Here is a 13,678-nt window from a genome sequence, read left to right as displayed (position 1 = left end):
ACAACAAGCAACAAACTTGTAACTAGCACACGAAAAAAAATAAGCGAATTGTGTTACTCCTTCCACACCACACTTTAAACAATTCAATAATTGATTCTTTTTTGTTTCACTAAAAACTCTGGAAATAATAACCTTTGTAAAATTAGAAAAATGTTAATGAACAAAACTAATAGTAGAAAACTTGTTGGAAATTTGAAAAAGGTCAACAAGTGTTTTGTAACAAGTCAAACTTGTCGTAAATTTACCAGTTTACCACCACAAAGTGACATTGAATATACAACTCAACAACAAGCTAAAATTTATGAAAGAATGAAATCAGGTAAAGATAAATTGACCTATGCTCAGAAAATTCTTCAATCTCACCTCTTCAATGAAAGTGAAACACTGCAAAGTGTAAAGGAAAGTTATTTGAATTTTAAACCAGATCGTGTTGCTTTACAAGATGCTTCAGCACAAACAGCAATTCTCCAATTTATGATTACTGGAATGGATAAAACAGCTGTTCCTACAAGTGTCCATTGTGACCATTTAATTGTTGGTGAGGGATCTCTCGATATTAAAAGTGATAAACCAACACTTGCTAAAAGAGATGTTGAAAAAGCATTCCAAGAAAGTGGTGAAGTTTTTAACTTTTTAGAATCTTCCTCTCAGAGATATGGAATTGGATTTTGGAAACCAGGAAGTGGCATTATTCACCAAATTGTATTGGAAAATTATGCATTCCCAGGTGGTATGATGATTGGTTGTGATTCACACACTCCAAATGGAGGTGGTTTGGGAATGGTTGCAATTGGTGTTGGTGGTGCTGATGCAGTTGATGTTATGAGTGGAATTCCTTGGGAACTGAAAAGACCAAAGATTTTGGGTGTTAAATTAACTGGAAAATTGAATGAATGGGCAAGTGCTAAAGATGTCATTTTGAAATTGGCAGGTAAATTAACTGTCAAGGGAGGTACTGGTTATATTATTGAATATTTTGGAGAAGGTGTTGAATCTTTATCTTGTACTGGTATGGCAACTATTTGTAATATGGGTGCTGAAGTTGGTGCAACTTGCAGTATTTTCCCTTACACTCAAGCCATGTCAAGATATTTACGTGCCACTAATCGTGGTAAAATTGCTGAAAACGCTGATCGTTATGCTCAAGTTTTGAAAGCTGATGAAGGTGCAAAGTATGATGAAATTATTGAAATTAATTTGAATGAATTGCAACCAATGCTTAATGGTCCAGCAACACCTGACAGAAGTCATGCAATTTCTGAATTTTCTAAGAGTATTAAGGAAAATGATTGGGCACCTGAATTGAGTGCTGCATTGATTGGTTCTTGTACAAATTCAAGTTATCAAGATTATACATGTGCTGCATCTATTGCTAAACAAGCAATTGCACATGGATTGAAATGTAAATCTGATTTATTCATTTCACCTGGTTCAGAACAAATCTTTGCAACCATGAAGAGAGATGGTTTGTTAGATATTTTTGAACAAGTTGGAGGAAAGGTTTTGGCCAATGCTTGTGGACCATGTATTGGACAATGGAATAGAACTGATAAGCAAGGTGAAAAGAATTCAATTGTTTCATCATTTAATAGAAACTTTAGTGGAAGAAATGATGGTAATTTACTGACTAGTCACTTTTTAACATCACCAATGCTTGTAATGGCTATGGCATTTGCTGGTAGAATTGATTTTAATCCAATTACTGATTCTTTGGTTGGATCAGATGGAAAGGAATTCAAATTCCAACCTCCACAAAGTGATGAATTGCCAGCTAAGGGTTATGAAAAGGTTGATGGTGGATATTTGGAACCTCTCACTAATATTGAACAAGCAAAAAAGATTGATGTTAACGTTGATCCAAAGAGTAATCGTTTACAAATTTTGGAACCTTGGAATGCATGGGATGGAAAGGACTTTATTGAACTTCCTGTTTTAATTAAGGTTGCAGGTAAATGTACAACTGATCACATCTCACCAGCAGGTAAATGGCTTAATTATAAGGGTCACTTGGAAAATATCAGTAATTGTACTCTAATTGGTGCTGTTAATGCCATGAATGGAAAGATTAATAAGGTTAAGAATGTTTTCAATGGAAAGGAAGATACAGTTCCAGAAGTTGCCAAGAGTTATCAAAGAGAATATAAGAAATCATGGATTGCTATTGGTGATTCAAACTATGGTGAAGGAAGTGCTCGTGAACATGCTGCCTTACAACCACGTTTCTTGGGATGTGTTGCTGTCATTACAAGAAGTTTCGCTCGTATCCATGAAACTAATCTTAAAAAGCAAGGTATTTTGCCATTAACTTTTGTCAATCCAAATGATTATGATTTGATTAATCCAGAAACTGATTTAATTTCAGTTATTGGTGTTGAAAACTTAAAGCCAAATTCTCCACTCACTTTAACTGTAAAAGGAAAGCCAGAAATTCAAATTCCACTTCAACACACAATGAATAATGCTCAAATTGAATGGTTCAGAGCTGGTTCTGCTTTAAATTGGATCAGAGATCAATTAAATAAATAAATTAGTCACTCAATATTGACTTTATTTCAATAATTTATCTGATCTAACTTTTATCTTGGTTGTCTTTTCTTGCACAGCATTCATTTCACTCTTCAAATGATGTAATTTGTTGATATATTGTGGCATGAGTGATAACTAACATCAAAAAATTAATACAATCCCAATTCCTGATAATTACTTACAACTTGTTCAATTTCTTGCATGTGAGGAACTGAAGAAAGATCCTGATTTCTTTCCTTGACAATATCGTGTATTATTTGTTGTGATTGTCTTTGACATTCCAATTATTAAATTGTTTTAAATTCATCACCATTAATTTTAAAAACCAACCTCAACTCTTGTAAATGGGAACAAATAGAATCAAATTCTGGTTTAAATATCGATTGAAATCCAAAGGACAATTCGGAAATTGCCAACTTTAATTCTTTTGATAATTCTTGATTGGCTTGTTGTACATCTTCCGAAGTGCTTGTATTTGTTGTTGTTGTTGTTGTTGTGGTATTATTATTATCAGAAGTGTTTTGATCGGCAATGTTTGATTGCTCCTCCGATGATGGTGTTGTTTCTTGCTGATCACTTGTTTGCATTTTATTTATTAAAAAAAATTAACATTATTTAAAAATTATTTAATCTTTAATAAATTATGAAAGTAATGATTTAGTTGAAAAAATAGGCTTCTTTCTATTGATTGGTAATGAACGTTTCTTATCAACATGAGCATCTTGTAATAATCTGAATAAACCTGTACCAATTGGAATTGGAACACCCATGATAATACATTCAGAAACACCATTGACATCATCAACACGAGTATGAGAAGCAGCTTCAAAGAGATGGTCTGTAGTTTGTTCGAAAGAGGCCATCTTCAATACACTGTCTCTGATCTTAATGATACCGTGTCTTTGAATACCGAAAATATCACCCTTAAATGTCATAATGTCAGCCAAGAGCTTAATGTGTCTGGTATCGATATTCATACCATAACTACCAGTTGTGTACTTGATTTCATCCATGATAAGTTGTCTTGCTGATTCAATTCCTAGAGTTTGTGAAATTTCAATAATATTGTTGGTCTTGGTTGTCTTGGCTAGAACACCTGGGGTGCCCATAACAGCCAACAAGTCAGTACCTTCAACCAAAAGATAAACATTTCCTTTTTCTTCGTTAATGACAGCTCTGTTGGTAGTTGGAATACCAGCAACAATAACTTCAGGTAAGTATCTCTTCAATTTTTGAATATTGAAGTACATGCGATCTCTATCTACAGATGGTGGATAAACTCTTACTTTACCCTTTTGAATCTGTACGAGATTTGGTTCATCAGAAAGTTTGGTCTTATCCTTTGATTTTTCTTTACCCTTTTCAAATTTCATTAAAGGAGAGTACAATATACTATTCTTGACAGTTTCAGGTGTAATATCAAGTTGAAGTGCAGAAATTTGTTTCACATCCAAATCAATCTCAATGTAGCAAATTCCCAAATTGTAAACTTCACGAATGTAGTTGACAACTTGACCAAGAGTGGTCTTTTCAATTCTACCCTTAACAACACGAGCAGCCATTTCTTTTTGTTTCTTAGTTGCTGTAAGTGGAGTATCCAAGTAAGCAGTAATAATAGGAGTACTGATATTCTTGGTAGCATCGATAATTTCCTTAATACGAGGAACACCCAAAGTAACGTTCATACTGGCAACACCAGCAAAGTGGAAAGTTTTCAATGTCATTTGTGTGGTTGGTTCACCAATAGATTGGCCAGCAATACCGCCTACAGGTTCACCAGGTTCAGCAAGAGCTCGGAAATACTTGCTTCTACAAGCACGGAAGAATGAAGTAAGTTGTCTATCTGTAATCTTTTCAATATAGTGAACAACCTTTTCCCATGCATTATTTTCATTTTCATCTCTAATACTATTGGCTGCTGCAACACCCTTCAATAAATTTTCCAACTTGAAAATATAATTGTTTGTGAAGGTACTCAATTCATCAATGAACTTATCAGAAAATATATTAGATTCCTTTTCTTTGAGGAAGGAATCAAGCTTTTGTCTAATTTCATCAGGTGTAAGAGCTTTTTCATCCTTGGTTGGAAGATTTATATTCTTCTCATGCATCATAACAAATGTGAAATTGAGAGGTCTACCACTCTCTTCACTTTCCATTCTATGAGGGTCCATTCCGTCGTCACCATATTTGAATTGAATAACAGTATTGTCAGCTGATCTTACAGAACCATCATATGCAACAAACAAATCTTCTAAAGCCTTCATCAATCTTCTTTGCATATAACCAGTTTCGGCTGTCTTGACAGCTGTATCGACGATACCTTCTCTACCACCCATAGTGTGGAAGAAGAATTCAGTTGGAGTAAGACCAGTAAAGAAACTGTTTGAAACGAATCCCTTAGCAGCTGGATCTCTGGCAAACATTGGGAAGTGAGGAAGTGTTCTGTTCATAAAACCGTTAGCAATACGAGTACCACCGACAGTTTGCTGACCTACACAAGCAATCATTTGTGAAATGTTAATAACGGAACCCTTAGAACCGCAGACAGACATGGTAAGTGGAGCATTAAGCCAATGCAACTCATCCAAACACATACTACCAGCTCTACCTCTGATTTCTGAAAGTTCTCTGTTAAGTTTTGCTTCAAGAGTTTGTTCCATATTGCAACCTGGTTGAGGTTCTAATTTACCATCCTTATAGAGTTTGATATATTCGTCACAAACAGCATAACCTTCAGATAAAATCATCTTCTTCTTTTCTGTAAGTTGTGCAGATGGCATGACATCGTCAATACCAATTGAGAAACCATAATTCATCAACCATCTAGATGCAACTCTAGCTACTCTGGCCATACAAGCTGCAGCATAAGCAGGACCTACAGTTCTAATTAAAACATAAAACAATGAACTCTTACTGCCGTCACCAAGAATTTTCTTATCCAAGTTACCACAAATCAAATAACTGTTTCTAAAGCAAACATAACCATCATTAGGACACATTGTTTCATCTTTAAGGTAGTTTTTAGCCTTTGTTTCAAAGTTGACAAATACATTAGTATTATTGTTTGGTTTAACTAAAAGTGAGAAAAGTTGTTTTCCTGTCCATAACTCAATTGGTTTCAAAATAGTTGGAGGAGGAAGATCAATCTTCTTATCCTCAATACCCATATAAGAACAAAGCATACAAAATTCTGCTCTATCAAAGAAAGTATTTTTTCTTGTCATTTTCCAGGCAGCAGTCAAAAAGTCTTGGTTACAAGAAATGACTGGGTCACCGTTCTTTGGAGTAATAAGATTTTTAAGAATATCCATAAGCATACCAGCTTCAGCCTTTGCTTCTTCTGTTTGTGGAATGTGAACGTTCATTTCATCACCATCAAAGTCAGCGTTATATGGAGCACAGTCGCAAACGTTAAATCTGAATGTTCTGTAAGGTAAAACCTTAACACGGTGACACATAATACTGAGTCTGTGCAATGAAGGTTGTCTGTTGAAAAGAGCATAGTCTCCATTCATTACGTGACGTTCGACAATATCACCAAACTTTAAATTTTTAGCAACTTCCATCTTATCTTTGGCAAAAGCAAGGTTCTTTCTAATACCATCACTCTTAATAACAAAGTTTGCACCAGGGTGAACCTCTGGGCCGTTCAAAATTAATGACTGTAATAATTTCTTATTTGTTCTGTTCACAACTTCAGGATAAGTAAGTACCTTAGCAACCAACTCTGGAATGGCAACTTGATTAATTTCCAAGTTTGGATCAGGTGAAATGACAGTACGACCAGTAAAGTTGGCTCTTTTACCACTCAAATTACCTCTGAATCTACCATGCTTACCCTTAAGTCTTTGGCAGAGAGTCTTACTAACCTTCTTCTTTGTTACAAATGATGGAATATTTCTTGTATCACTGTTAATATAAAGTGCTGTTTCAAGTTGCAAAGTATCCCATTTTTCCATAAAATTTTGAACAATTGCACCTTGTTCAACACTTTCTCTCAAAATAATATTTGTTTCAATAATCTTCTTCATTTGTGCTGTCAGATCGTCTTCATTAGTACCACCGTCAGTATTAACAGTTGGTCTAATAACAAGTGGTGGAACAAGAATGTGTGTAAGAATAAAGTTTTCAGGCCTTACAACCTTAGGATTCATGTTCAAAACTTCCACATCTGTATCAGAAATATTTTTAAATAATCTAAGACATCTAATTGGATTAATGTCATCCTGTGCCTCTCCTAAAAATGGCTCGATTTCAGGGTTTAATTGAACAGCCAATCCAAATTCACTTTGGAATTCTCTTGATTGTTGATCAATGTCATCCTTTCCTTTTCTTGTTGAGGCAACTTTGTACTTTTCGTGTACTATTTTAATTGCATTCAATTTGGTTACTTTTCCATTCAATGATCCACAATGAGGACATTGAGAACATTTTTTACATAATTCACCAACTTTCTTATATAAAGCTTTCTTTTGTTGGTTGTCCATCGGCCTCTTGAATTTGTTTCTGAATGATTGAATTTCAGAGTCTGATAGTAAAACACGAGAACAATCCTTGCAAATTCTTTGTAAAACTTCCACAACATTAGAAATAAAACCAATATGAAAAACAGGTAATTCTAACTTTACATATCCATAGTGTCCAATACAATCAGCAACACCTAATCCACAAGTCTCACAAATATCCTTTTTTGTTCCGGTACCTAACCTAGGATCAAGAGGACCATGAGGAAAACCTCTCTTATCAGGTGTATAATAATGTTGATTATAAATTTGTACAGTAGACATTCTTCTAATATCTTCCGGAGTAAAAACACTAAATTTAATTTGAGAAATACGTTTAGGAAGATGCACGTGCTGCACAACCCTCTCGTGGACCTTCTCTTCTAGTGTAACATTTTGGCTGGGTTGTATGCTCATTTTTTATGAATTGCAAATTTAATTAAAAATAAAACGTTAAAAACAAAGTGATCAGCGGTATGCTGCAATTTGATTGTTGAAGAGGCGCACTTTCATCCTGGTTGAATGCCTTTCAGTTTTTCCATGCTCATCATTGTGGTACAAGCAATAAAATGAAATTGTTCCACCAAAGAGGATAAAAAGGAAGCCAGACAAAAAATAGAATTTAAAAAAAACAATTCAACAAGATACTAACCATTGCATTAATAGGACGATCATGGAGACTGATAATTCGGAAAGCAAGCTGATTAGAAATATCAACAGCAAAGTGTTTATTCATAATAATGGAGTTGAGTGTTCACCAACACAAGTGAGAAGAATGTTGATTCCCTATGGTTTATTATCGTTGGATAAATTTATTTCAGATTTTAATACAAGTTTCAAAGAAAGTGTTTCATTGGATACTTATGTATTTAGATATCAGGATGATGAAAAAGATTGGATTGATTTTAGTAGTGAGTTAGAATGGGTTACAGCTTTACATATGTGTCACACGAATCAGATGGCTCTTCTCAAAATTCAATTGATTAAAAAAACAATAGAATCAAAGAGAAGAGATGCCACCTCAAATAATAGATATTCACCATATACAACTGTTAGAAGAGATATTACACCTAGTAATGCTCATCAAGTTATTCCTGAAATACTTGGATTAATGAATCGATTTTTACCAAATTTGCAACAACAACAGGATTCTCTAGTAATACCAGATAGTGAAAATGGACCACATTATGGAACTGTTTGTGATGGTTGTCAGATTAGAGATTTTGTTGGAAAAAGATACAAGTGTGCTGATTGTGAAAATTTTGACCTTTGTGAGGAATGTTATAATAATTCTGATATTAGAGATCAACATTATGGAGGCCATCACACATTCAATCCTCATATACTACCAAAAGTTCCAGATGCAAATGATGAAAATGTAAATTTACAATTGCTCAGTCAATCATTTGAAAAGAGCCTCTCAACACTCAACTCTAACACTCCTACTACCTCTGCTAGTGATGTAAATACCCTTGCTACTACATACGAGAAGGAACTAGCAATTCTGATTGATATGGGGTTCGTGGACAAGAATGAAAATTTAAAGTATTTAAGGAAATATAATGGCGATCTACAAAAAGTCATAGTTGATCTTCTTAACCAAAAGAAAGCTCAAGAACAGGAAAATTCTTATTTCATATAAATAAATAACTTTAGTAGACACCACAAATATTATCTTGTTTTTTTGACTCTTTTCTCACCACCCATATCATAGGTATGATTAATTTCATCACAACAATCAAATTGTACCACCAAAAGTCATTAAGCTCTTCTTTGCAATCCTTCAAAATATTGGGGTCAGTGCAACGTTTCTATTCTTCCTATCCAAATCTATACCATGGTCCTGCAAAACCATTTTGAAAAAGTCTATGTGTTCAAGGTAATGTTTTGAAACCCACCATTCTCTTATTACATTGTTATTGAATTTGTGTTTTATCATCTTGAACTAGCATTAAAAGTTTACAAATGGAACCTAATAATGGAATAAAATCCAACAGAAAAAAATGTCCAAACACAGTATTGTACTATTGGTTTTAATTTTTGCCTATGAATTCCGTTCCTTTCCCGTCAGGTATGAAGAACAAACTCTCAGTACAAGTTCTTTATTGTGTAATTTACAAAAAGCTGAATATTCAGATCCAATCAAATGGTTACCATCACTGCTCACAAAATTTTATGATCCTAGTGTAGTTGAAAACAAGACATTAGTAGATTTGTTGGTGCGATTAGATATTTGCAGCGTTGTTTCGTTTTTATTGAATGAACCACACGTTTCCCAATCCATGAAGAAGAAGCTGCTGGCCATCCAAGAGAAATTTTCTGTTAGTAATCAGACAAAACCTCATTTAACTTTCCAAGAGTGTTACATGAAAACAGTGTACAAAATTAAAGAGAGAAACATTTCCACCCAAACAATCACCACACGGAACCATTACTAACGTATGAAGATTTTTATATATTTCTTTGTTAAGGTCTTAATCTAAATTTCAAAATTCAATAAACTTTTGAAGAATTAATATTTTATCTTATAAATTATCCAATATTTTCATTATCTTTATCTCTAAAATCACATTTAATGATTTTTCAGATAAGTTTTTAAATAACAAATATTTGATAAATTACTTTTTGGTGTCAATACAATATATTTCAGAGATTACCATATGGTGAGATTTTGAAAATGTGGTATCAATACGATACTGTTTCGTTTCTATAGCTAAGGACATTCTTATTTCGTAATAAATTAATTCAGCTTAATTTAACATAGTTTCCTATATTACTAACGAATCATTTACAGTTAAAATATACATTTAATTTACAGTTAAAAATAATTATTGAGATGGCCAATTGTCATAAATTGAGATTAATGAAGAAGCAACACCGAAAACACCAAGTGCAGCCTTATTTTGGTAGCTAATCTTCTTGGCAAGAATGGCTGCTGTTCCCAAATCACAAACGAGAGCAATAAATGTTCTAAACATCTTTTGTTGATTGACGTCTCTAGTAATATCAAATTCTTTCTTTTCCTTTGTCAAATATTCGGAATATTTCAAAACGTGAGCAACCAAAGCAAAGACTACTCCATAAAACCAGAAATTAGAACTGCTACGAGAGTAATCAGCATTCTTATTGTTGTTGAAAGTAGTTGCAATAAATGATTGACTCTTTTCTGCTAATTCTAAAGGCAATTCCGATAAAATCTTTTCTTTAGATAACCATGTCAAGTGATCCATCAAAAAGTAGTGTGCCATACATAATTTAGATACAAGTTCGAAAATACCAATCACTGTTTGTTTCTTTCCATTGATCAAACTTTCAATAAATTGAAGGAGTGCAACATATCCTTGGAATGGTTTCCAGAAACGCATCACTCTACGAGCAGTTGCTAATCCGGCACTTGTTCTTTGAACACGGACAATCAAATCTTTATAATCATTGGCTGGAGAAGCTGATTTTTCTAAAATTTCCTCAATAATTTTACATCCATATTGAATAATTTTTGTTGCCTTGTCTCTACCAAGACCAGAGTTGGTCAATGTTTGGAATTGGTTGATAAAATTGATGGCAGATTTATAAGGAGAGCTTGCAGTCGTAGACATTTTTTTTTATTTTCCTTGATTTAAAATTATTTGGAGGAAAAGCGCAACCAACATTGGCGCGAATTAGCAATGGAAATTTGTACGGAGATTTGTTGTGTCGTCCTACCTGAAGGTTTTTTATGTGATAGATAGTTTACAAATTGAGGTCTAAGTCCTCAACAATTTCATGTTACAGTTTGAGTTGGTTGAAAAATCGTCTCATTGTAAACGTGTTGAAAAAACCAGTCAACCCAATCTTTTAAAATCTCATTTTCTTCAGTTTTCCCTTTCAGAGGGTGTTTAAACATGTTGGAGGGTATTTAAACAAGGTGATGGCAAATAGAATTAGTTCATAGATCATCCATGCACACTACATAATTGTCACCAACAAGAATCAAAACCAAGCCATTTCTATTCAATTCAAATCCCCTCCAACAATTTATAAACACCTCACAAAAAAACAACATGATTGAAATCCTCTACCCAATTCTTTTCCTCTCTGAAATCTACCTATTTCTCACACATGGTTTGGTTCTTACCAGAGTTTATCAACCGTCCAATGCCAAGTTAAAAGGAATGGGAAAGTGGTTTCTCTATGACGGATTGAGTGGTTTCTCTATTCTTTTTATATTGAGTGATTTGATGGGAAGCTTTTACTCTATCATTGTTGTACTCCATTTAATTGGTCATTTGTTTTATGTCATCACTTGGACAGATGGTTATTATGCAAAGAGAATTCGTGATTGGAGTTCTGTTGAATATCGTAAAGAAAAACACGTAACTATTGATTTCTTCCTCACTATCTTTGACATGACAGTTCACATGATGAATGGTTACTACTTGTATCAAAGAATGATCAGTAAGGAGTATGCCTTATTGTAAATCATGAATATTTTCTTCAATAAAGTTAACACAGCAATTTAATAACAAGTTGACAATTTTGCCTCTTTTTTTTGTTGGAGTTATTGTGTCCCAAAATCACCACAAAACTTGCACGAGTACCACCACCCGAACCGTAGTTGTGTTTAATAATATACATATTGTAATGATTTAATGTCTTACTCAAGCTACATTTTAGGAAGTGAAATTTGCGCCAGGTAAACGATTGCCCTAAAAAATTTATTCTTCCTTTTGTTTCGATTTCAACACACAAGCAAAGGGGACTCTTTCTAACTAGCAGTCAGTCATGCACTGAGTCACCACATCTCACCACCGAATATTTAATAAATGATGTATTTAAACACAGTATCATAAACATCACCTTGTTTCAATTCAATTAGGATGAAAAAGTTCATTCTTCTCTTCCTCCTTCAACGAATTAGAGATTTTTTAAAACAAGCTGAGAAATAAGGGATTAAAAGTTCTCTCCAGCCTCACAAGGTGTTGAATATTCCTTAAGAGGTGTTGAACGTTGAATATGTCGATTTTGTATGGTTATTGGCTAACAAATTCCTCAACTTTGAACTTTATTTTGTAATTTCTTTCCCGCCCAACAGATAGCTTCACGTTGGTTGTATTGGTGTGCTTGTTCATACACTCGTTAAATTGTGGGCTGCCTAACTCTCTCCCAACTCAGATCAAAAAAAAACAAAAACACAAGATGTATAAGACATTGTTATCTGCTGCTTGCGTTTTGTTCTTCGCTTGCATGGTTACTGCCATTACTCTTCCAGCAACTCCTTTGACCACAAGAATTTATCTTGGTATGTAGAAAGATAACACGTGATGAAATTTATTTATTTTTTCAATATCATCATCTTTGTATCATTATTGTACGCAGGTGGTTCTTTCAATACCTTGAACGGTACTAAATACAACAATATTGCTTACTATGATTTGAAGGAATCTGCTTTGAAGGCCATGGAAAATGGTACTGATGGTGAAGTTAAGGTTGTCAATGTTGATGTATACGGAAACGTTTATATTGGTGGTGCTTTCACTCAAGTCGGAACTAAGAAGACTGGTCCAGTTGCTATCTGGAACATTTACACTGCTGCTTGGATTGATACTGGTCTTTCTTCATCAGATTTCGTTGCTGGATCTGTTGTTACTGCTATTGATACCGATTGTACATCCCTTCCTGACTCAATGTCTATCTCTGGTCTTTTCCCTTGTGACATTTTTGTTGGTGGTAATTTCAAGGCCTCTGTCTCCGGTAGTACTGCCACAAACTTCTTGTATTATCACAACAAGAATAAGAAGTGGGAAACACAAACTGCTGTGAATGCTACTTCTGTAACAGTTGTTGCCAAAAATGAATACCAATTAATCACATACAATAAGGTTTATTATGGTGGTAAATTCTACGATGCTAATGGTAAGGAATTTGGTCTTGCCATCTATGACACTACTAATTCCCCTGGTGTTTGGACTCTTGTTGATGGAGCCACTGGTGTTACTGATATCTATTATAATCCAAATATTTTCAGCACTGATAACATTTTCGTTGCTGCTACTTCTTTCGCTAAGACTGAATGTAAGGGTGTCTGTAACTATAATCACAAGTCTGCTGCTTGGTCTGCTGATGCTGGTTCAGTTACCACTGGTGCAGTTAACAAGATTAGATACATTAAGGGATTGTCTGCCTCAAATGTTGGTTCTATCTTTGCTGGTGGTAATGTCAAGTATCAAACAGTGAATCCTCTGTTAAGAGACGTGATGGTACTGGCGATTATGCTGTCATTGGTACTAACTATCCTAAAGAAACTGTTCTCGGTATGGATATTTGTGGTCTTTTCAGTCAATACACAATTACTGGTTGCAAGTCTGGATCAGTAGCTGTTGGTGGCCAAAACTTCTTAAAGTTCTATGATGCTAATGCTAACTCATGGAAGTCTCTCCTTTCTGAAACTGGATTTGTTGTTAACAGCATTTATGTCAAGACCTCTTCTGCTGTTACTTCAACTGTTTCATTTGCTTTAATGGCTGTTGTTGCTATTGTTTGTTTCTTCTTCTAAATAAACTGATTGTAAACTTTTAAATGTTTAAATTTATGAACTTTTCATGTCTTTATTGATAGCTCAAGTTTGGAAATGGGATCATGTATCGTTCCGTCTTTAATCTGATTCCCTC

The 13,678-nt window shown here is 34.2% G+C and overlaps 6 protein-coding genes across 6 annotated transcripts; 4 read left to right on the top strand and 2 right to left on the bottom strand.

The window, feature by feature from the left end:
- Nucleotides 1–28: 28 nt before the first annotated feature.
- NAEGRDRAFT_78042 (mitochondrial aconitate hydratase) lies at nucleotides 29–2,557 on the top strand. The gene has a single exon (XM_002682417.1). The coding sequence runs from the start codon at nucleotides 151–153 to the stop codon at nucleotides 2,524–2,526; it is 2,376 nt and encodes a 791-aa protein (XP_002682463.1). The 5' UTR covers nucleotides 29–150; the 3' UTR covers nucleotides 2,527–2,557.
- Nucleotides 2,558–3,143: 586 nt separating this feature from the next.
- NAEGRDRAFT_35014 (uncharacterized protein) lies at nucleotides 3,144–7,448 on the bottom strand (the record flags this gene model as incomplete). The annotated part of the gene is made up of 1 exon (XM_002682219.1): nucleotides 3,144–7,448. The coding sequence occupies one exon, from the start codon at nucleotides 7,446–7,448 to the stop codon at nucleotides 3,168–3,170; it is 4,281 nt and encodes a 1,426-aa protein (XP_002682265.1). The 3' UTR covers nucleotides 3,144–3,167.
- A 256-nt stretch (nucleotides 7,449–7,704) lies between these two features.
- NAEGRDRAFT_45695 (uncharacterized protein) lies at nucleotides 7,705–8,673 on the top strand (the record flags this gene model as incomplete). Its single annotated transcript, XM_002682416.1, has 1 exon — nucleotides 7,705–8,673. The coding sequence occupies one exon, from the start codon at nucleotides 7,705–7,707 to the stop codon at nucleotides 8,671–8,673; it is 969 nt and encodes a 322-aa protein (XP_002682462.1).
- Nucleotides 8,674–9,859: 1,186 nt separating this feature from the next.
- NAEGRDRAFT_45694 (Peroxin 11a (Pex11a), putative) lies at nucleotides 9,860–10,627 on the bottom strand (the record flags this gene model as incomplete). The annotated part of the gene is made up of 1 exon (XM_002682218.1): nucleotides 9,860–10,627. One exon carries the CDS (start codon nucleotides 10,625–10,627, stop codon nucleotides 9,860–9,862), a length of 768 nt encoding a protein of 255 aa, XP_002682264.1.
- Nucleotides 10,628–11,071: 444 nt separating this feature from the next.
- On the top strand, nucleotides 11,072–11,488 carry NAEGRDRAFT_62288 (uncharacterized protein; the record flags this gene model as incomplete). The annotated part of the gene is made up of 1 exon (XM_002682415.1): nucleotides 11,072–11,488. The coding sequence occupies one exon, from the start codon at nucleotides 11,072–11,074 to the stop codon at nucleotides 11,486–11,488; it is 417 nt and encodes a 138-aa protein (XP_002682461.1).
- Nucleotides 11,489–12,186: 698 nt separating this feature from the next.
- NAEGRDRAFT_78040 (uncharacterized protein) lies at nucleotides 12,187–13,563 on the top strand (the record flags this gene model as incomplete). Its single annotated transcript, XM_002682414.1, has 3 exons — nucleotides 12,187–12,309; nucleotides 12,387–13,230; nucleotides 13,260–13,563. The coding sequence occupies exons 1-3, from the start codon at nucleotides 12,207–12,209 to the stop codon at nucleotides 13,561–13,563; spliced, it is 1,251 nt and encodes a 416-aa protein (XP_002682460.1). The 5' UTR covers nucleotides 12,187–12,206.
- Between the last annotated feature and the right edge of the window lie 115 nt (nucleotides 13,564–13,678).

Source organism: Naegleria gruberi (genome assembly GCF_000004985.1).
Source record: "Naegleria gruberi genomic scaffold NAEGRscaffold_3, whole genome shotgun sequence".
Taxonomy (NCBI): Eukaryota; Heterolobosea; class Eutetramitea; order Acrasida; family Naegleriidae; genus Naegleria; species Naegleria gruberi.
This window is presented reverse-complemented; position numbering and strand designations above follow the sequence as displayed.

Excerpts from the sequence above, each read along its gene's own strand:
- NAEGRDRAFT_78042 (XM_002682417.1), top strand. The coding sequence starts at position 151 with ATGTTAATGAACAAAACTAATAGTAGAAAACTTGTTGGAAATTTGAAA.